The sequence below is a fragment of the Lichenostomus cassidix genome, chromosome Z (assembly GCF_008360975.1).
Source record: "Lichenostomus cassidix isolate B80296 chromosome Z, HeHo_3.0, whole genome shotgun sequence".
NCBI classification, from domain to species: Eukaryota; Metazoa; Chordata; class Aves; order Passeriformes; family Meliphagidae; genus Lichenostomus; species Lichenostomus cassidix.
The window spans coordinates 4947942-4969887 of NC_139511.1; the positions used below are offsets into that span (position 1 = coordinate 4947942).

Here is a 21946-nt window from a genome sequence, read left to right on the forward strand (position 1 = left end):
TTAGGCCACGTCTGTGCAATTACCATGTGAATTAGGTTTGATTTAAAATGACTGAATATTAAGTAAAAGAAAAGAAGTAGGGAAAAAGGGCTGAGGTTCTGCTGGATTGGCTTCTACCACAAGCTAAAATCCCTTCTCAAAGGATCCATCACACATTCCAGACTTGCAGTCTTTTGTTACAGTGATATGCCACTGCAATCAGAGAACAGGCAAACTGGAGAGCCAGGGGTCTAAGGTACAACCCACTATGAAACAGACTCCCCATTTGCCTGGCTTTTATTTAAGATAGAAGCATTTCTGTTTGTAAGCATAATGAAAAGCTGGGGTGCATGACAAATGTAAAGAGCAGACCAGAAAGCTGTCATCCTCTCTAACAAACTATTTTCTGGAAAATGTCACAACAACAACATTTGATTTTCAGATCAGCATTGTTGCAGCAATCATTGTGACAATATGAGCTGTCCAAACCATGAAGTAACCTAGTAGTGAAAACCAGCAAATTATCATATAAGGACAAATCACTTCAGAATGAGTAATTTTCTATCTGGAGGTTTTAGATGCAAATGTCAACTAGGAGGAAGTATTCTGTATGGCGAGACAGGGTGTTTGTTTTGCCTGTTGTGTTTCTAAACTATACTTTCTCATCTATTTCCTTGCAAACATTGGTTTAACAGTTAAAGTTGAAATAACTCTAACTTGAGGATGTTCAAACCCACAGGTTCCATGTAAACTGGTTCCAATTTATGCCCATACATATGATCAGATGTCCAATGTCATTGTAGTATGATGTTCAGGATCAGAGTTTTGAGTGCAGTTTTTCACCATTCTGGGCTTGCTGCTTCAAATGAACCTGTTACACAGGGAAGAATGACAGTGTTCAATACATCGCATTCTAAAACTGTAGCAGAGTGGAAGCGATTGTATCACGTTGCTACCAGACAATATTACATCCTTGCATTCTTAGATCCAGAAACAGGGCTTCAAAGTGCTGCAGGTGATTTGCTAAATTTACTCCAATTTCCCTTTTATTTACCATCCAGTATGCAAATTAATTCTGTGAATAAATGAGATGTAATTATGCGTTATGTAAGTGTATAAACACAAAGCAATCATGTAATGCTGTGTAGTTACACAGGGACCTTTGCCCTAAAGAGCTGCTCTTGTTCAGCAGCAGCCCTACTTAAAAAGATTTACATTCAGCCTTTAAAAAGGGAGAGAAAAGGGAATCCTGTTTTTGTTTGTACAACGCCTTCATGAATTTTACGGTATGTTAAGTGTGAAAGCTGTGCTAAAACTTGGCTCTAATCTGAATATTTATCTGCTTCCTATAGTGCTTGTTGTAAAACAGATAAAGGCTGTGAATACATTGAAGGGATATAATTATCTGGTTACCTAACTTCTAGTATTTGCACTAGTTTCCAAACCTGGTTTCTTGCAAGTAGGCTTGAATCAAGATTATTTCTACTGCTTTATGTATCAGTGATTGGAGATTTGTCATGGTGCCTTCAGCTTTTGCTGGAGATGGATGGTTGGAACCTCACCCAGCTGCTGAGTGACAAACATTTGGCTTGTTTGCCTGACATATGTACTCGGGAGTTTCAGCTCATTTCCCTCAATGCACTTGCTCACCGTGAAAAAAACCAAGTATGGAAGTTGTCAATTGCTAATTGCAGTTGAGAGGTGAAGAGGTCAAGTTTGGCTGTGGGCAGGGAAGAGAGATAAAGGTAATTGCTCCAACATGTGCACAAGTATGCATGGCCTTAGATATCAATAGGGCAGTTTAAAATATCTACACTTGCATGGGTATATTCATCTTCTATGACTAAGGTTTGTAGGGGGTTTAAGACTAAATATATAGCAAAGAGAATCATAAACATGCCTACTGCAGCTACTATTTTAAAGGATTTATGTTCTTGTAGTGAATTTTCATTAGGCTTTCATTAGAAAATTGCATTTTAATCAAATCATACTTTTTTATTATTATTTCTGAGTCATTATTATTTCATATATGGTGATAGATGTCAGGATCATAAAGCCATTCAATCACAGTAGATAAAAGGAAGGAAATCTATTCGGAGTTTGAAAGGAAAAGGTTACATCCAAGGCAACCTCAACACGAGGCTTGTCACAGGATCTTGGCAATGTACTGAACCTGAGTTTGCTTTGCCCTCTTGGAATTTGGGATGAAAAGCACCAACCTTATCTGTGTCAGAGTGACCGTGTAAGGACCAACTATGAAAAATGTTTTATTCCCATTTCCGAAAGGAACACACAGCACTGAGAGAGGCATTATAATCAGGTTTTGATTTGAACTGGGATCAGTAATACATTCAAGAGAATGTAGGTGGGATACACATTTAAAATACAGCCTAGTGCCTTAGAGACTGCTGTGTCTGAGCACAAAGGCTGTGCAACTCATTTGATGCTTTATGAAAGCACACTGAAGCATTTTGGCTTTCAGTTGCCTTAAGTGGAATTATGTCCGTGATGAAGTTAGTCTAATATTCAGAGCTTACTAATTGATCACTCTTCAAAACGCCACTAGGAAGGAGACTTGAAGGTCCAGCTGGTCTGTGAGTAACAACATCATTATGACTGCTAGACTGAAGCCAGAGATAATCTTTCTTCTTTCCTTTTAACTGCCGACAGAGTGAATAAAAGATAAGTAGGAGAAAGCGGGCCATGGTTTTCCTTGTTTCAGTAATCACCATTGACCTTCTAGCCATACCACATGGTTTTATTTGACATAAAAACATGCCTTGTGTCACTCACAGTTCTACTGTTAACCTGTACTTAATGATTTTCTGTGAATAAATTCTACAGTGTTGTGATTTCACCAAGATCTCTTCTCCAAATTGCACTGTACTGAATTTTAAATTATCCTTCTGTCTGTGTCAAGCATTGCCCATTTTTCTTTAGGCACCAAAATTTCTCTGTGTGAGGAAAGCTCTTGCACTCTAGGTTAAGAAAGTCCTAAACTAAAGAGGTTCACTTGTCATAATTTTACAAATTATTTTAGGTGTCCTGGGCAGAGCAGCAGTATGAAAAAAAGCGAGCTAAGCGTGCCTCCATGAGAGACTTGGCAGATAGCCTTTTCAATGACCCTATGTGGAATCAGCAGTGGTATCTGGTAAGAATTTGTTGCCTTGTGGAGCTGGGGATGGTGGTTGTGCCATCAGCTGCATTATTTTATCAGTATCAGAGCAATTGTACAGGAGGGAATGAACAAAGGGTCTCTTTCATTAGCACATGCTGTAAAAATGAGCGATCTCTGTGCATAATATTTTCAGGCAGCCTTCTATTTTTTGTGAAGTGTTGTTTGTACAGAGATTCTAAACACCAATTCTGCTGCTGTTTAGTATTAGGGAGGGGCTGATATCACAAATTGTTAAGAGTTAAAATTACTTTTATGATCATTTTAAAGTATTTGCTGTTTTCGTGTAAGAAGTTCAATATATCTGAAGCTGGCCATGTATTTCTTTATTAAAATTGGTAGTGTAGAATGCATACTCCACATGAAAACAAAAGCATCTGCATGCAAGTAACAAGCACCTTCAGCCACACTGGGACTAGGATTTTTATCTAAGAGGGTCTCTGAAGGTCACATGCTCAAAACCTCAGGGTGAAAACAAATCCTGAGCTCCGTAGTTTCTGTCTGCATGTGTCAGTTGAGAAATACTGTTGATCATTTAGGATTTATATGGTTTCTTCCAAGAGCCTGTGTGCATCTAGCTGTACCTTCAGCCTAAGATTCATTGCTTTCACTCAGAACAGGGATGGGATTAAAGCTGGGTATAGCAAATCAAAAAGAAAGGTCAAACACAAATGGGGCCTGAGTGGCTGGGAATACTTTTCTTCAGCTCAGCTTAGAGAAATCAGACTGAACTCTAGGCTGCTTGCGTAGTGCTTTGTCCTCTCTTTCCTTTGCTTGAGCTAGGAAAGATAAATTATGAACCACATAGCATAAAATATTTCCATGAAGATTCCTGCAGACTTCTTTTCAAGAGAAAATAATTGTTATCTGTAAGAATTTGGCTTTTCTTTGAAGCAGAATATCAGTTTGCTTCCTTGCCTGTATCCAAAAAAAGCAGTATATTTCCAAGATGTCTGTATTAGACAAATACACAAACACACACAGAGTTCATAAAAGCAGTCTGGGGAAAAAAGAAACACAAAATGTTCTGCTCTCCAGGAGACATAATCCCTTTTTCCACTTATTTATGGTTTTCACTTCTTTCCCGTCTAGTTTTCACTTCTTTCCCCTCTAGTTTTCACACATGAGAAAGAGAAACATGCTGCTTACCTTCCTTTGCAGTGCACATTGAATTTTTCTGATTAAATGCATAAACGAGTTAGATATTTTCTTTCAAAATATGTGTTTTTCCTAGTAGTGAATAACTGACTATTACCTTATTTTTATGATTTGGTGGCAACAGTTTTAGCTCTGTTCAGCATACCTTCAGACGTCACCAGGAAAAAAACATTATTTGATAGATTCAAGAGAACAAAGCTTGAAACCTCAAATAATTTCCTGAATGGAAGCAGTCAGACATAGATAGCAAAAAATGAAAGAAATTTCATCCCTATAACAAATGTCTTTTTCTAAGCTTCGTATTTTATGCAGCATTTCTTTGGAAACAAAGACATAAAAAAACCTGCCATCAGCTAACGTAATTGTGCACAGAGAAACAGAAAGTGTTTCCTTTTACATCTGTGTTTTTATGGTGGCTGAAAACAAGTTTTCTAAATTCAATGTATGCTCATTTAGTATTAGAGGGGAAAAATGACCCATTTAGGACATACTCTTCAAAAAACTTGCTGTGGAAGAGAAGGCTTCCACATGATTCATACTTCCAGCTGATTTACCACAGAAACACTAATGAGGGTAGTAAAGACAAAGTTGTGATTCAACACAGTTGTTCCCAACCAAAGGACTACCGTAATCATTTTATCCATTAATTATTTTGCTCTGGCTAACTTTAACGTCAAAGGAGAAAATACATTTGGAGGAAATCCAGCTCACTGTACTGCGGGCACTGTCTTGGCTCCTCATCAAATGGAAAGAACAAACATTAGCAGGTCTGATTATTAACCCAGTGTTCCAAGGTCCATCAATGCATCCCCACCACTCCTTTCAGTTCTGCTGCCTAATTCCAAAGAAACACAAGATGCTTTTTGTTCAAAGGTGGTCTTCAGGGATCTTCAAGTAGTGGGGTAAATCTTTCAGTGCTACAGGTATTGGATGAAATTAGTTTTTGTTTTGTTTTGTCTTTGCAAAATTTTAGCAAAATACACAAGTTCTGGTTGAGATTCTTTACAGCATCTTTAAAATATGACTTTGGATCTGATTGGTATAAATGGATAAAATGGTGACGTATTTTAATTTCTTCTGTCCCACAGCAAGATACAAGGATAACTCCATCCCTGCCCAAACTAGATCTCCATGTTATTCCTGTGTGGCAAAAAGGATTTACAGGCAAGGGAGTTGTCATCACAGTCCTAGATGATGGATTGGAGTGGAATCACACTGACATCTATGCTAACTATGTAAGTTTGATCATTAGAATGCTATGGAATAGATTAACCAGTTGTAAATTTGATAAACAGACACTCTTCCCCAACTCATTGTCTGCTCTGTAAGTCAGCTTCTGCAGATCAGAGACTGAAATATTTGCCTTAGGCATGATTTGGAACCTGGTCTGTGTCACAGGAAGCTGAATGTCACTTAACAATGGTAACGGGGCATGCCTTGTTTTGTTTTGTTTTTCCTTCAGTAGGTTTAGTTCCCAGAGACATTTGTATGTAGTGGTTTAATGCTAAATTATTAAATCTCCATGAAAAAATTATGGAATTGTTAATGGCCATCAAATTCTACCAGCTGGATTGCTGCCAGTGTGAGGCACATCAAGTAAATAAATACAGACTCTAGAACCCGTTTTGTTACACAGTTTAGAAATGCCTTTTCTAGTTGTCCGAATTAATTCTGATTTTCTTTTTTAACATGTAGGACCCAAAGGCAAGTTATGATTTCAATGACAATGATCATGATCCCTTTCCTAGATATGATCCAACAAATGAAAACAAGTGAGTAACTTCCCAGTTGTCTGAAGAGAACAAAACAGTACAGTATTAATTCATGTGTTACAAGATACAAGTGCAGAAATTTCTATATATGTCTCCAGTGGAAATTATTTAATAAAAGCAAGAATTTGTGTAACAGAATCACAGGATGGCTTAGCTTGGAAGGGACTTCTAAAAGTCATCTGCTCCAGCAGGGAGCTCTAGAGCCTGCTGCCCTGGATGATCCAGATAGCTTTGAGTATTTCCAGGGAGGGAGAGGCCATAACCTCTCTGGGCAACCTGTGGCGCTGCTCAGTTGCCCTCACTGTAAAGAGTCATTATTGGATGTTCAGAAGGAACCTCCTGTGTTCCAGTTTGCAGAAACATTCTCACACAAAGTTGGTATAAACACTGGGATTAAATTCCCAGATGAAGAACTTCATAACTGTAATCTCCCTGATGAGATGTCCACAATGTCCTGAATTTCTTCCTGTCTTTGTACTTGTAAGGTACTGATGTATTTCTGCAAGGTGAAGGGAAAGATCTGTTCATGTGACACTGTATGTCTCTGGAATGTTACCTCCCAAAGCATATTTTTACTTCAATTCTCTGCTTTGCACTGGGAATAGAAAAAAAGAAAGTCTCCTGATGGGTCTGTCAGATCTGGGCATATCCATCACAGTCCAGTTACAGATTCTGTCTGCAAGAAAACGAGCAGGAGGGACCTCTTCATAAGCTAGTACACAAAATAAGTCGATTTCTTAAACAAATTAGGATGCCACTACTCAGTACAGATAGCAAGAAAATGATGCATTGGTTCCCTGTTTTCTATCAGACAATGGTGCAGCATTCATAACATAAATCACTGTATTGGGATAAAAAAAATGAAAGATCAATCAGAGGATAAACCTCCCATGAATAAGACATTTGAAATATGGCATTTCTGCTTTGTTACAGTGTTATTTAAGGGAAAGAAGCCATTATCCTCTTGTTATGATGTCATTATCTCTTAAATCTACCTGTATTGTCTCTAATCGTTTTTAATAAGTAAATGGAATTCAGCCCAGAAGCATTGAAGCATGTCATTGAATAACAATCTGCAGTATTACATAACTTAACTCTCTTACCTTGACACTTACATGAAGGTTTTCTGTATTGTGGAATTAGAATCACCCATGGAAAAAAAAAAATTGCATAGAAAATATTTGGTTACAAGAGGAAATTAGCAATGGGGATATTTTAAAGGCTCACTATTTGAAATCCTAAATAAATGCAGTCATTAAAAAAAAGTATTGAAATGTGTGATTAAAAAATACTCGTATCATATTTCTGTCTGAAGACAGCATCTTAGCCCCATAATTTTACACTGCTTTTGCACTTTACAGAAGTATTGGTATCTATATAAGTCTATGGACTTCACTGAGACTTAGGTAAAGCATTTATCATCTCATAAAAATGTTCCTTTGATCATTAAGTAGGTAAAATTGTATTTCATGAAGCTTAAGATAACTATTTTTGTATCGTGTAGATACAATTCAAGAGCTCTTCAATAACTGCATTGCATTCATTTAAAGGAAGAATTTGAACAAATCAGGGTCCTTGACAAATCCTTCTGTACAATACAACAAAGATTTTATAATATGTTCTTTATTCTTGCTGTTTCTATTCAGGCATGGGACACGGTGTGCAGGAGAAATTGCCATGCAAGCCAACAACAGAAAATGTGGAGTTGGAGTAGCATACAACTCCAGGGTTGGAGGTAAGGAAAGAAAAATAATTAGATGTCTAATATGGATGGAAACAAGACAGATGCTGAGTGTTGTCAGATACCATTAATCTGAAATATGAATGATTCGTCATTCTCGGAAAACATGAATCTTGCAGTATTATAAGCTTCAAAATCCTGTGTAGCCACAGTGTTACATGTATATGTCAGAATTTCTTGAATAAATCCTGGAATTTGGTTATGAGTAGAATACAGGTAGAATATATAACAAAAGTAGCAACAGTATAGGCAGTGGTGATGATGATTATGATAGTAGTAATAAACCTAGTAATCATAATGTTAATAATATTAACTATTATTATTATTATTATTAATAATAATGGTAGCAGCAGAAGACTATATTGTATTTAGAGTTAAGACTGTATCTTTTAAGGAGTGATGGATGAATTACTTATTGTTGTTTATCCTGAAAGGAGGAAGCACAGGGGAGGAGAAGGATTGAGTAGAGTGAAAGTAGGAGTATACAAAATTATACCCATCCATACTTGCAGCATATTGTTTCCATCTACACAATTACATTCAAAAGGTCATGTCAGTCAAGTTATGCAAACTGCTGTCCTTTTTGTTTCAACACCTTCCTTCTCTACTGTCACCATAAGTCAAATTTGAAAACAAGTAGAGTCTTTCTTGCCCGTCAATCAATATTGTTGGTTTTCTTTTTTAATCGGTGACTCAATCTGTTAGTTGTTCATGAAGTAATCATGATAAATGTATCACTTGTAAATGGTTATTTAGCTCAGAGGAAGTTATTTATACAGTCCTACTTTTTCCATTAGTCCCTCTTTTTCCTTTTAAACCATGGGATGATGAGTTGCAGCACCCATAGCTGTCGTTCCCACAATTTCAGTGGGGTGTTTTGTTGGTTCCCAGTTACTCCACTGAGCTGTCATGGATGTCAGCTTTGCAGTTTGCCTTTGCCATAATGCATTATGCTGTCACGATCTGTTTAAATAAAATATCTCACTCATAATATGAAGACGTCAGATTTTCAAAGGAAGGGGAAATGGATGAAGCTGCAAAAATGTCTGAACTCCCACTGCGCCCATATTTTAAGGCTCTTGCATCTACAGAGGAGGTTCTTCCACAGCTATTTGCATACTATCTGTGCTCATTTGCAAATGCAAACTACAAGTCTGCGCAGGATGATTTATCTAGGAAAGGGAAATAACAGCAGGAAAAGCAGTCCAGTAATCCACATTACCCAGCAAGCAGCATACACTTGGGTGGGGGAGGAGGAAGAATGGAATAGCTGAAAGAAATTGTAAGCTGTTAGACATGACCAGACTGATTAAGACAGGGGTATAACAAAATATGTTCAAAGAGCAGTGGAAGATAAGAAAAGTCTTCAAAAGATTCAGATAAATTTGGAGTGGCTAAACACTAAAGGATTTATTTGATGATCCAAGCTCTACAGGATTCATTTCTCCAGAGGCAGTTTTTTGTTGCTTTTTTGTTTGGGTTTTTGTTGTTGTTTGTTTGGGTTTTTTTGTTTGTTTGTTTGTTTGTTTTTAAGCCCATGAAATGACATATTGCCCACTTCTAGTTGACATTAGTTCAGGATGACTTCTCTAAGTGGCTGTTTGCTTGTAGCAGTTGCCATACTGGAAAAATCCAGTGGTCCACAGCCACTTACTTCTCTTTCATAGTCAGCAATATCTGCTTTATAGGGAAAGAAACCCTGACAAGCTGGAATACCTTGTTCTCCAACCTTCAGCATCAGAGACTGGTTTAACTTTGCCTTGCGGGGTAAAACAAAACATTCCATTAATTTTTTTTTTGTTTTCTGTGAAAGTACTGACTTTAACAATCCTGAATGTTTTTACTAGTCACGTCAATGCCCAGCCCTGCTCTGAAACATTGACTAGCCTCTCCAGTACTTCGTGGCTGTGAGTTCCATAGGCTTTTCTGTGCACTGTGTGAAGAAAAAAAATACTCTCAATGCCAGTTTTCAAAGTGACACCTGCCGGTGTCCTTTGACATTTGCCTCTTGGTCTGTGTAGAGCTTACAGATGTGTGTATATCGATCACCTCTGAAGAAAAGCAGGGTGTGTGTATTTTCATGAATACCTAACCATACCACTGTGTTATGATATTTCCATGGTGCTGCCATGGAAATTAAATTATTAAGAAGCTCCATTTTACAAAGGACTGGACTGAGAGTTCATGCACAGCAACGTGTTGCTAAAAATAGCCTTCTGCCAGGCAGATACATATATGTGTCTGAAATTACCTTGGGCTTTGCCTGCTTGTGGTTTTGTGGGACTGATGAAGGGAGCAAGAATAGAAAAGAGTTTATGCAAGAGGACATAACTGGAATGTGCTTAGAGGAATATCAGTGCAGTCATCAAATCCCTGAGTTGACTTGAACAATCAGGGTTTTTGACGATCCAGAAGGCAAGGCAGCAATTTTCCCCTCAAACTCTTTTTGCCAGTGTGGGGTCATTGTTCCTGGGTTTTTTTTCCTTATTACACTATTTATCTGCAGACCTGTCTTTGTTTTTTTCTGTGGGAAGTATCTGTGCACTCCTCCTCACATTTCCAGTCTCTCATTTTGTGTTGCAAGCTCTCACCTGGGGCTTGCAGCCACTTTCACACAGGCAGACCTTTGCTCACAGTGTGCTGCCATGAGAGAATCTGGCAATTCTGAGCCTGCTGGAAAAAACAGTAATCAAACTGTTCTGTGTTAAAGACAATCCCGGGTAAGCGGTGTTTTTAGTACCTGAGGCACAGGATATACCCCGGTGCTTTTCCCAGCTTTGTGAGTGATAGTGGAGCAGCTGTGGTTGAGAGGATTAACTCCTTTGTCTGATCTTACCACTAATGAATATGAAATAATAAAGCTCAGCCTTATCTCGGAGGTATTAGGAGTATTAAGAGGTCAGCCATTTGGGAAAAGAATTATGCTTGCAGTCTTTTTTCCCCTGCTTGGTAGCATAAAAAAAAAAAAAAAGAAAAAGATATTGAGCAGCAAGGGTAAGGTTAGAGGTTTTCTGTTGTTCGTTTTTTTGTTTTGTTTTTTTTCTTTTAATAGAATGACTACATTTTGCCTGCTGTGCTTTGGCAAAATCCCCGTTTGGTGGAAAATACTAGAAAATGACTACTCATAATTCACCAACTGCCAGCAATGGTGCAGCTGCTGTAGTACTAACCTGCCAAATCCAAGGGAACCCAGACATTTTTATTGCTTGTAAACACAGGCTGAATCCTGACTGCTGTGGCTCTTATATTGCTGCTGTTGCTGTAAGAGCCATGCCACAGTGGGAATTTTGCCAGATTTCTGCTTTTTCTGCCTTCCTCCAGCACTGGACAGTGGCAGCAGCCCCACTGCAGAGCTGCTTTGCAGAGCAATGGATCCAGTGCAGAAGAGCCACTTGCCTGCGCACCTGAATTTTAAGTACCACTGAGATCAGGCTTGTTCTGAAGAAGATTAGATCATGCACTCTTAATAAATTGTTAATGGCTAGATATATCTGGATTGCTCACAGTAGGAAAAACTGTGGCAGTAGAAAAACAGTGAGATTTTTTTCCAGTGGTGGAGGTTGAAGGGCTGGTGAAATTGCAGTGTCACAGAGACAGCACAACCTTTAATGACTGTGAGGACTAAGTGCTTTAGTCAGAACCTTCAGAACTACGTCTTTGAACTACACCTCTTAGAACTCTTAAAGATAAAAATAATTTTGATAAAACCTATTTAATTTCAGTGGCATTTTAGCAGTTTGAGAAGTCTTTGTTACAGATCTGAGAGAGAAGAAGGAGGAAGAAAGAGAATGCCATAAGAAAAGGCAGGAACAGTATGCAAGACATCATCTTTTTGGGTCTCTGTAGAAGGAGAGAAAGAAACAAATAGGAGGCTAACAAGATTTTAAGGTTGTTTTTTTGCTTTTTATTGTTTGTAGAGAAATACTGAGCTGTGCAAATAAAGGCTAACTGTACTGTTTTACACTAACAGGAACTGTCCCCAATATTGCTTACATGAACAGCAGTAAGATGTGGTTATGGCTTAATTTTTCTGGAAACAATAAAAACAGCTAATAAAGACAAGGAGAAGGCAACAGAAAGTAAATCCAGTCTGCTTCTCTTTTTTTTTTCCTGTGAAGGTATACGAATGCTGGATGGAATAGTTACTGATGCTATTGAGGCCAGTTCAATCGGTTTCAATCCAGAACATGTGGATATTTACAGTGCAAGCTGGGGCCCTAATGATGATGGTAAAACTGTGGAGGGACCTGGGAGACTGGCACAGAAGGCTTTCGAGTATGGGATAAACCAGGTATGATACTTCAGGGAGAGGTAAAGTAGAATGTGGCAGAGAAGAGGATTTTAAAATGGTTGATGCCAGAGACAAAATGAAAATGGTTCGTGCTGTCTTTGCTCAAATATATATTTCAAGTGGACCAGACATGTTTTAATAGTACAGGTCAGAGAAATTTCCAGCCACAAAAGGACTTTTGAGAGAACACCATTAGGGCTTTCTAAACTGGTTTTAAGCCACTAATCTCCATAGACAAGCTTTCTTTTTACATCCTTAATTTTGCTGCCTTTGTCTCACCCTACCCCCACCCTTCTCTGCTGCTTGTTTTACACTGAACAGTAATTGGATTTCTGCACTGAAAGCCCATAAAATTTAATACAAAATTCCTGCTTCATGAATATTTTGCTGTGTGAAATTGTGATGTATTTTAGCACCCTGTGGATGAGTTTGTACTGTGCTAATTGCATTAATTTATAAATTGCTGCATATCATGATCCAATTAAAATGAAAATAGTCCAAATGCATGATAAGAGTACTGGGAGTAATATTTTTATGGGGTTTTTTATTTCATGTACCCTCTTTAGATCTGTTTGGATAATAAATAGGGTGCAAACTGAAAGCTGCCATGCATTTGTTAATAAACTACTTTTGCTCTTTCACCTCTTTCTGAGGTGAAAAGATATCTAAAGATGGACAGGTACTAATAAAGAGATGAAGACTGAATCATAGATGGGAAAAGACAGAAATGGCTTGAAGGACAAGCAAAGAGAAAGAATTTTGGATAAATTTTCCTCTGAAGAACTGGCGGAGCTTAAGTGATAGGGTGATGCATGTTTCCTGTGTGATAGTTGTGATGTTTTATACGGTGATGCCTGGAGCTGGTGATGGTAACCCACAGATCTGTGAGAGAAGAGACGGTTTTCAGTGTGTGCTCCTAATCCATATCTCTGTGAGTGGGTTGAGTAAAGGCAAATTAAATAGCCACTGATAAACTTGTCATTTCTTATGGGGTAAAAAAAGGCATTTTGTCCTAGAAACAGTGAGGATCAAAACAGCAGCTGCATGTGGAAAAATTTACCCATTGAACACAGACTCTATTTTTAACTAGAAAACCTGAGGAAAGTTGCTGTATCTGGAACACTAAACCTAGGCCATTCAGAGTGTGATATCTCAAACAGCTGGTTTATTCCATCTCTGTCTTCTACAGTGCTTGTGGAAATTTCTCGTCTTCTATGTTTGCTATATTAGGCTTTTTGAGGAAAGGAGTTGTCAAGGATACATTGCGAGGTCTAAAATCTCTTTGGTAGCCTCTCATTTCCATTTTTTCCTAGGGCCGAAATGGGAAAGGCTCCATTTTCGTGTGGGCTTCAGGGAATGGAGGTCGTCAGGGTGACAACTGTGACTGCGATGGTTACACTGACAGCATCTACACCATCTCCATTAGCAGTGCTTCTCAGCAAGGGCTTTCTCCCTGGTATGCTGAGAAGTGCTCTTCAACTCTGGCCACAGCATACAGCAGTGGGGATTATACTGACCAAAGGATTGTAAGTTGCTTTTACCAGTTTCAGAACAAATTGAAAGGTAAAATATATGCAAACAATAGATGAAACCTCTTAAATGCTTGGTTTCAAGTGCCTGCTTTATGTTATGTGCTTAGTGCTTTTGCCTGGAAAATTTAAGGGATTTGTAATCAAAAAAAGTGATTATATTCCTGTATTCTTCTACCTTAAAGCAATAGTTAAACAAAATCGTTGTGTCGATGCAGTTACAACGTGCTGAATTTGTCTGCTCTTTGTGGACAATGCTGTTTGTGGATGAAAGAGACCTCTGCATGGTTGGATATGGTCCCATTCTTCTGAAAGGGCAAATGAAGAGGGATTTAGAGTAAAAAGAAAACCTGTTATGTCAGGGCCTCTGATATACCTCGCTATTACCTTTTGTAAGACAGAGACAGCAACAATAGCACTTCCAAACCTGTAAAAGGTATTCAGCAAGTAAGCACACCAGTCTGTGCACCTTTTTAGCTGTGCTGAAGAAAATTGCTGAGACAAAATAATGCTGAAATACCTGTTTTTTCTGTTGAGCATCCCCATCAGCATCCAAGTTAGCCCAGGAGATTAGTCCTTACTAAGTGGCTTGTCTTTATAGTTGAGATGTAGATACATGGGCTGATGAGTTTGGTGTTTAATTTCCAAATAAGGCACATGTTTCATTGCAAATTATAGTTCTTCTGCTGAAGAGAGAGCAGAACACCAATAGTAATCCTATGAGTAATTTCCTAGTAAGCAGTAATTTTGAATGTTCTAGGCCAAACACAATGATCTGTTTTCATGATTCACCAGTGAGCCTGAAACACTTATTGTGAAACCTTAGACTAAAATAAGATATTCAGTGTGGGAGTATTTTGTTCCAACACAAAACGTTTTGATACAAAAATTATAGTTGAAGTAAAAGGAGTGGATTGAAATATGAAGAGATTTAAACACTCATCACTTTTTCTGCTGGTGAGGAGTGCATTAGTACGCACCAAGTAAAGGACACATAGTTATGTTTGTGAGTGTGGATATGACTGTATTTACAACTGTTTGTTCATGCAATCTGTTTTTTTTTCCTTTATTTTGTTTCATTTTCTGTCAGACAAGCGTTGATCTTCACAATGAATGCACAGAAACTCACACTGGAACCTCTGCATCTGCACCTCTGGCAGCAGGAATTTTTGCTTTAGCGCTGGAGGCAAAGTAAGATGTCACACATTTACCTTTGAAACTCCTCTCTCAGCCACCCCACCACCTTGCCCAAAATTCCTATTTGAAGTGACACCACCCTTTGTTGCAGCTCTGCTTTTTGTCAGTCAGACTTGCTCAGGCTGATGACAAAAAATAAGCAGCTACTTGCCTCAAAACCTTCCTAGAAAAGCAGAGCCAGTGTGAGTAAATCATGATGACTGAGGAATATTTTGTGTATTGGCAACAGCATTTAGTGATTTCTGGCCAAATGCACTTAAAAATGAGTGTGCACAGGGATGCAAGGGAACATAATTTGAAGACAATAGCCTGCAGGAGTTTAAACTAAGCCTCAGCCAATTTACAGAAGATTTTCTGCCAGTGATGAGGCAGAAAAGGGAAGGTGCCCAAGATTGTCTGTCAGAGCAGGCAAGGGAGCAGCCAGGTTCGGATCCTGTAGGATAGGTAGTCGGAGTGTAGGACTTCAGGAAGCTAAGAAAAGGTAGGAAAATGGCTTTTTCACAGAAAACACTGTAGGTAGTGCATAGGCTTAATACTTGCCTGGTGTAAATTCAGCTCCATTTTCTACTGCACACCCCTTTGCTGACATAAACCAAAACATTTAGATATTTTAAAGGGTAGAGTAAATCACAGATAGAATCAAATACCCAGTTTTCAAAGTCCAGGTATTGTCCAGAAATTCCAGTATTGCTAGCTAACTTTAAAATCCTGAATAGTTTTGGAGGATTGGACTCTACTCTTGCTAGAGACCTGTTCTTCATGGACACAGAAATCTTGTCTACCTGGAGAAGTATGGTGAGGATAAGTACAACATTCTGTGTTTTAAAACAGTGGGATGCCATATACATTCAAAGCATGTAAAATTCAAAGCATCTAAAAATGATAGAAAAATGATAGATAGCCCTGAAAAAACTAACAAGCAGCATTTTCTCAACAGCCCAGATTTAACATGGAGGGATATGCAGCATTTGGTAGTGTGGACCTCAGAATATGATCCCCTGGCTGGAAATCCAGGATGGAAGAAAAATGGAGCAGGACTGATGGTCAACAGCCGATTTGGGTTTGGGCTACTCAACGCCAATGCATTGGTTGATTTAGCTGATCCCAGGACTTGGAGAAGTGTACCAGAAAAGAGAGAGTGTATTGTCAAAGACAAGAGCTTTGAACCGAGGTAAGGATTTGCATTAGCAGCTACTAAACTGGTGTCTACTGTAATAAAGCCTGAAGGATCATATTCTTCATAGATTGCTCTGGATGAGACCAAGGGACTTCTTTTGATTCATTTCATTTTGCCAGACTGTGTTCCCCAGAGGCAGGCAAGCAGCATTTACTTCTTGTAAATTTTTTTCAGTGTAAGACTGATGGAAATTACTAATATGAAGCCTTAACAAAGACTAAGATTATTATGTCTGCTTGTGCAGACAGTGTGTGAATGGTGAATACTGGGAGGCTGAGCCAAATCAGAAAAGCTGTGAATTTTTAGACAACCGTCAGAAGACAGATAAAAAGATACTGATGTCTCAGAAGGATTTTTAAAAAATAAAAATATCTGTAATGAGTCTTAGCAACTCTTATCCTGTGACAGGCTTGAATATGTTGAAATCAAGGTGATATATTGAGCTTTAGTCATGTCTGTAGCATTTTTCTTACAAAACACTAGTGTCTCAAAGGCTCACTGAAAAGTCTTACCAGCCACGTGCTCACAGCATAGTGGCCTGAACAGACAGATTAATTATCATTAGTCACTGAGCTGGTTAATCAATAAGGATATCTAGACTCATTTTGTCTCCACATGTTCACATACAGACTTTTATCTAGAAAAAATTATCTATTTCAAAGGCTGAAATTATACCATGTGAATGTACCAAAGGTCTATCTGCAGAAATATATTACAGTGTTTTGGAGAGTCACTGCTTGGTAACCTTATTATTTATGCTATTTTACTATCAAATTGCTTTTATGGGCTCTCTGTTTTCCACAGAATGTTGACCCACTACTGAGGTATATAACACTGCTGTTGACGTATTTCTATTGCAGCCCTGTATGCTACATTATAAAAACAAATATCCCATGATCCTGAGTTTAGATTAATTTATGTGGAGGTTTAAATACCCATTCTCTTTGGAAGTAATGGAAATTGTGCAGAGAAAGCTATGCAGTCTCTCTCTCTGTGCAGAGCATGAACAGAAGACATTACATTTTTTTTTATTGAGGTAGCATTGACTCTTCCTTTCTCATCATTCTGAAATGGCTGTTACATGTCTCATTTAGATTTCATTACCCAGAATCAAAAGTTCCTGAGAGTAATCAAAGAATTACTGCAATTTTGCCAGGTTATTAAGAGCAAATGAAGAAGTTATCATTGAAATTCCCACAAAAGCCTGCGAGGGTCAAGAGAACTCCATTGCATCTCTGGAGCATGTGCAGCTCGAGGCAACAATTGAGTATTCCCGTAGAGGTGATCTTCATGTCACTCTGATTTCTCCATCAGGTACAGGAAGCAAAGACATGCTTTTTTTGTGTTGCTGTGGGGTGTTTATTTAATTTATTTCATGAAAAATCTGTGGTTTTCAGTGGTTTAAAAAGAGCTAAATATATCATTGGACAAATGCAGTGAGGATAAAGCATCCTGGAAACTATAGAGACTCCTTTTCAGCCTTCACCTGTTCTGGGTTATTTTTGTGAGAAGAGGTTTGAAAATCACACTTCAGAAAATGAAGGCACAGAACGTTTTCATGGAGGCAGCAGGACCTATGAAAACTCAGGTTCCTGGCAGACAATGAATTATAGATCAATAATTTTTATCAGACTTCCAGTGATTTAGCAGACTAATGGAAAAATGAGGAAATCTGACTCCTCAGAGTTCATTTAATGCATGTCCCCATTGGTGTATTTTTTCTTTAAAAAGTGTTTCTGTTAGGTACCTTAGTACAACTATACTAAATGAGCTAGAATATAGCAAGCTGTCTTGACAATGACCTGAAAAAACACAATAAGTAAAAAAAAATAATTAGTATCAACAACTCTGAGTAAAGCCTGTTAGATCAACGGGTATTAATAGAAAAAAAACCAAACAAGCTTTCAGATTCGAATTTAAACATCAGGCTGATCTAATTTTTCTATTTCTAGGTAGCAATCATCAAGTACTGCTGCCTCCACTGTAACATCATTTTGCTTTCATGGTTAAATTGTTTTTCTCTTGTTTCTTGCTGCTTTTCCACTTTCCTGCAAACATTAGAAGCAAATGTATGTCATTCCTTTTCTATATTCATGGTGTTATCTGTAAATATATTTGTAAATTGTGACAAGGCTCCTTGGGGCTTCACTGCTCCTTATTATGTAAATATTGCTCCCTTGCTTTTCTCCTTATATGCGAACAAAATTTCCTCCTGTGCAGTAGAACTTCTTTTGCTGCAGAAATGCTTTGTGAAGTGCAGTATTTTTGTAACAATAACAATGGTAATGCTTTTCACACTGTTGGAGGACCAGGCTGTAACAATATACATCCACTCACCAAAAAATACCAAACCAGTGATGAAATCATGGTAAGGCTGTGGTTTCATAATACTGCATGAGCTGGTTTGCCTTCAGAACTTCCATTTCCAAAGTTTTTTGAACAGCTCATTGAGGGAATAGACTGGTTGTGCTTGACATCTTCTCCTTATGCTTATTTTATATGCATCCACTACCTTTTTGTGCTGGAGATAGAGCACTGAACAAGATGTACCTTCTTGGTGTGACCTAACAGCTTGTGCGCTCTTAAGCACTGCTGCAAAAATAATTACAGGAGCCACTGCTAAAGGAGCCATTGCTGAATAGTGAATTTTTCAGGTCACCTCTGCACTAGGCAGTGTGCAAGCTGAGAAATGTGAAAAGTAGGAGCAGGCAATGCATGGACAATCACAGTGTTGATCTTGCACCCTCACAGGGACCAGCACTGTCTTACTGGCTGAGAGAGAGAGAGACAAGTCTCCCAATGGCTTCAAGAACTGGGACTTCATGTCTGTCCACACATGGGGGGAAAATCCAACAGGCACATGGATTTTAAGAATTACTGATATGGTAAGTATGCCTGTATGCTGAGTAGCTGTGTTTGGGAGCTAGCACAGATGAAAGGATCACTCGTCACTACTGAGAGTGTTGAATAACGAACCTGATCATTAATAGATATAAATGACCCCTAAATGAGGGGTTATTTAAGATATCCAGCTGGGTTTAAGATTAAAGAAAAAAGATAGGGTCAGATTTTCTTGTTCTTTGCCTAAATGCAAAGCACTGTTCTTGTTTCATTGATGTGTACCTGTCAAAAAAATGTCATGCCTGTGTTTTTCAGACAGACGTCACTGAAAAAAAATCACTTAATAAAGTTTTCTGTGATTCATGGAGTGAAATATGCAATCAAAGTAACATATGGTTAACTGCAATTTTTTTCTGCAGAAAAGAACACAGCATGGATCTAGGTTTCTCTTGGTCCATGTGCACATTTTTCATTAAGTGAAAACCTTTTGAGTTAGTGATTTTTGGGGGATCTCAGTGAGCTACTCTAACATATACATTTCCCTAATTTCTTTCTGAGAGTATCTACTGCTGAACAATGTTTAAGGATTAAAGCCAAGTAGTCTACAGATACGAAATAAATCAGTTTACTAAAACCACCTGGGGATATGGATTACAACACCAAGACACCAGAATTAAGCTGCCTGGTAGGCAGCTGAAAAATAATTCCCTTCAAAGGGAGAGTGAGAAGCTCACTCATCTCATTGAAGTTGTCTGTTAATAAGCTTGTCCTTAGGGGTCAGATCTTGCCAGAAAACTGAAAGCTTCCTGTTAGGCACTGAACCTCCAGCCCCTATTGGCCTCAAATTGTAAACAGGAGGGTATTGCCAAGAGCTGAGCAGATGGACAAGGCAGTAGGAGTAAATATTACTATCAGCAGTGTAGTGTTAATGCTGCAGGCTTGTAGATAACCCCACAGTTACAGATATCCTGCTCTTTGAATGCATTATTTTGGAACAATAAGTCAAGAAGAACGTTTTGTTTGTAAATTAGCTCTCATTTCAAGTGAGAGCTTCCTGAAATTTACAATAAAGCAAGATTTTTGTCCTCAAGGCATACTACACTCTCTACTCACCCCGTAGGTTTTGTGGTTTCTCTGCTTGTGCCTTCCACTTTCTGCTTTTGAAATACTGCCATCAAAAATTATAAATAAACATGGTGCTTCCTTCAACACACTGTATTTCAGATTGCTGTTGTACACCACATAATAGCAAAGAATAGTAGTTAAATTACCATTTCCAGTAGTAACTTTTATGAGGAAATTACCAAGGAATAGCTTAGTGAACAATTTGAATAATGCAAGATACTACTTCAGTAACTTTTAGCATTCTATGTTATGACAAAATTCCATTGACGCTCGCATGACTAATTCATAATTATGTTACATCAAAATGTGAATATTTGGAGTGCTTAAGCTATTGTATTGAATGCCATATTCTGGCATCCTCTGTGTCTACTATATCTAGGGGCTTTGTGCTTATGAATCATACTTTATAGGCAGGTATTGAAAGCCTGATAATTTGCTTTGGAAGCTTCTGTGTACTTTGCATTCAAGTGCTGGTTTTGTCTTTTATGTCCTGAAAACCTATTCTCATGCCATGCTTGTTTTTCAGTCCAGACGAATACAAAATGAGGGGAGGATTGTAAACTGGAAATTGATTTTACATGGCACTGCTACCCGGCCTGAGCACATGAAGCAGCCACGTGTGTATACATCCTATAATGCTGTGCAGAATGACAGGAGAGGAGTGGAGAAGATGACGGATTTTGTAGAGGTAGAGTTATATTACATTTATTTCTTACATGTTTTTCAGTTTGTAAGAAAATGCTTTGGGTTTTTTTGCCTAGTAACAGTAAGAAGAAGACACATATTTATTCTGTATTCATCTTATCTAACCCCTGACCACTTTTGAGTTGTATATCATAATTTTGCCCATGTCAACAACTGATATTTTATTAGTCTCTGCTTTCAAATTGCAAAATATAAGGGTTTTAGGATGATTACAGGAAATTGCTGCTACAGCAAGGAATTCTATGGCTAATGCAGTGGAGTGGTAGAGGGAGTGAGGAAGACACCTCTGACAGACACACAAAATTGATGTAATTCTACTGAGAAAAAGCATCATATCCTAAAGGAACTTTGCCTGCCGCAGTGCTTCCAGGGAGTTTGGAAGGAAGTTCCGGAACAAAGGGCTTGACAAGAGTCAGGGACTGACTGATTCAAGACGTTGGCTCAGTAGGTCTGTTGCTGCCACATCTTTTATCACCTCCTGTTTACCCTACAGATAAAAGTGCTCTAAAAATACTACAGGCAGAGTGACCGTGGGTTTCAGTAATGTAGTAATGTACATTTTCATAGTGCTTGATTACGTCAACAGCTTCAGAAAATAATCCCATCACATCAAATTGTCTTCCCATTAAGTAATTAGGACATGCATAAAGCACAGAGAGTTTAACCTTCCTCAGACAGGTTATGAAAGGTGGGCGTAATTATGGTCTTTAAATCCATTACATAAATGTCTGCAGGTCTGGCAACCACGGGCAAGAAAATAAATTGGAAGAAAGTAAAAGTGGATTCATCAGGTGCTGTAGAAGAAAATGGGTGGACATGGTAAAAAAATACATGAAGATAAAATGAGTGTTTAATTAGAAATACAGTTCTAGGTTAAATGAGAAAGCTATGCAGACACACGCTACTGTTGGAGCAAGATCATGCCTCTCACCAACTGTATTTGGGCCTGGTTTCCCAAGGTTTCCTAGATACGTGTTTTGGCAACCCATTAGCCATACTCCATTGTCTTTTTCTCAGGTGAGATCATCTACAGAGAAGGTTGTATGGAACCAGTGGTTCAGTCCTTCTCCTAAGGGTCTGAGACACAGTCAGAGCTGCCATCACCACTGCATATATGTTTCCTTCATTTTGCTGAAGAGCTCTGTCCCATGGCACAACCAGAAATCTCTCTCTTAAGAGTGGGACAAATACAAGTATAAAATGACATGTTGTATCCTGCCAATATGGAATCTGCCTATATTGTGGGGGGATTTGAT

General features: G+C 38.3%; 1 protein-coding gene across 2 annotated transcripts in view; it reads left to right on the top strand.

Moving 5' to 3' along the window:
- Positions 1 to 21946, top strand: part of PCSK1 (proprotein convertase subtilisin/kexin type 1) — a 39151-nt gene that overhangs the window by 14079 nt on the left and 3126 nt on the right. For both annotated transcript variants that reach the window (XM_085042121.1, XM_085042120.1), the window contains exons 3-13: positions 3020 to 3130; positions 5401 to 5547; positions 6008 to 6084; positions 7731 to 7819; positions 11944 to 12116; positions 13430 to 13642; positions 14736 to 14836; positions 15780 to 16013; positions 17176 to 17333; positions 18771 to 18904; positions 20512 to 20673. In XM_085042121.1, coding sequence (XP_084898247.1) covers positions 3071 to 3130; positions 5401 to 5547; positions 6008 to 6084; positions 7731 to 7819; positions 11944 to 12116; positions 13430 to 13642; positions 14736 to 14836; positions 15780 to 16013; positions 17176 to 17333; positions 18771 to 18904; positions 20512 to 20673 — 1548 coding nt within the window. In that variant the 5' untranslated portion in view covers positions 3020 to 3070. The remainder of the gene's footprint in view (positions 1 to 3019; positions 3131 to 5400; positions 5548 to 6007; positions 6085 to 7730; positions 7820 to 11943; positions 12117 to 13429; positions 13643 to 14735; positions 14837 to 15779; positions 16014 to 17175; positions 17334 to 18770; positions 18905 to 20511; positions 20674 to 21946) is intronic.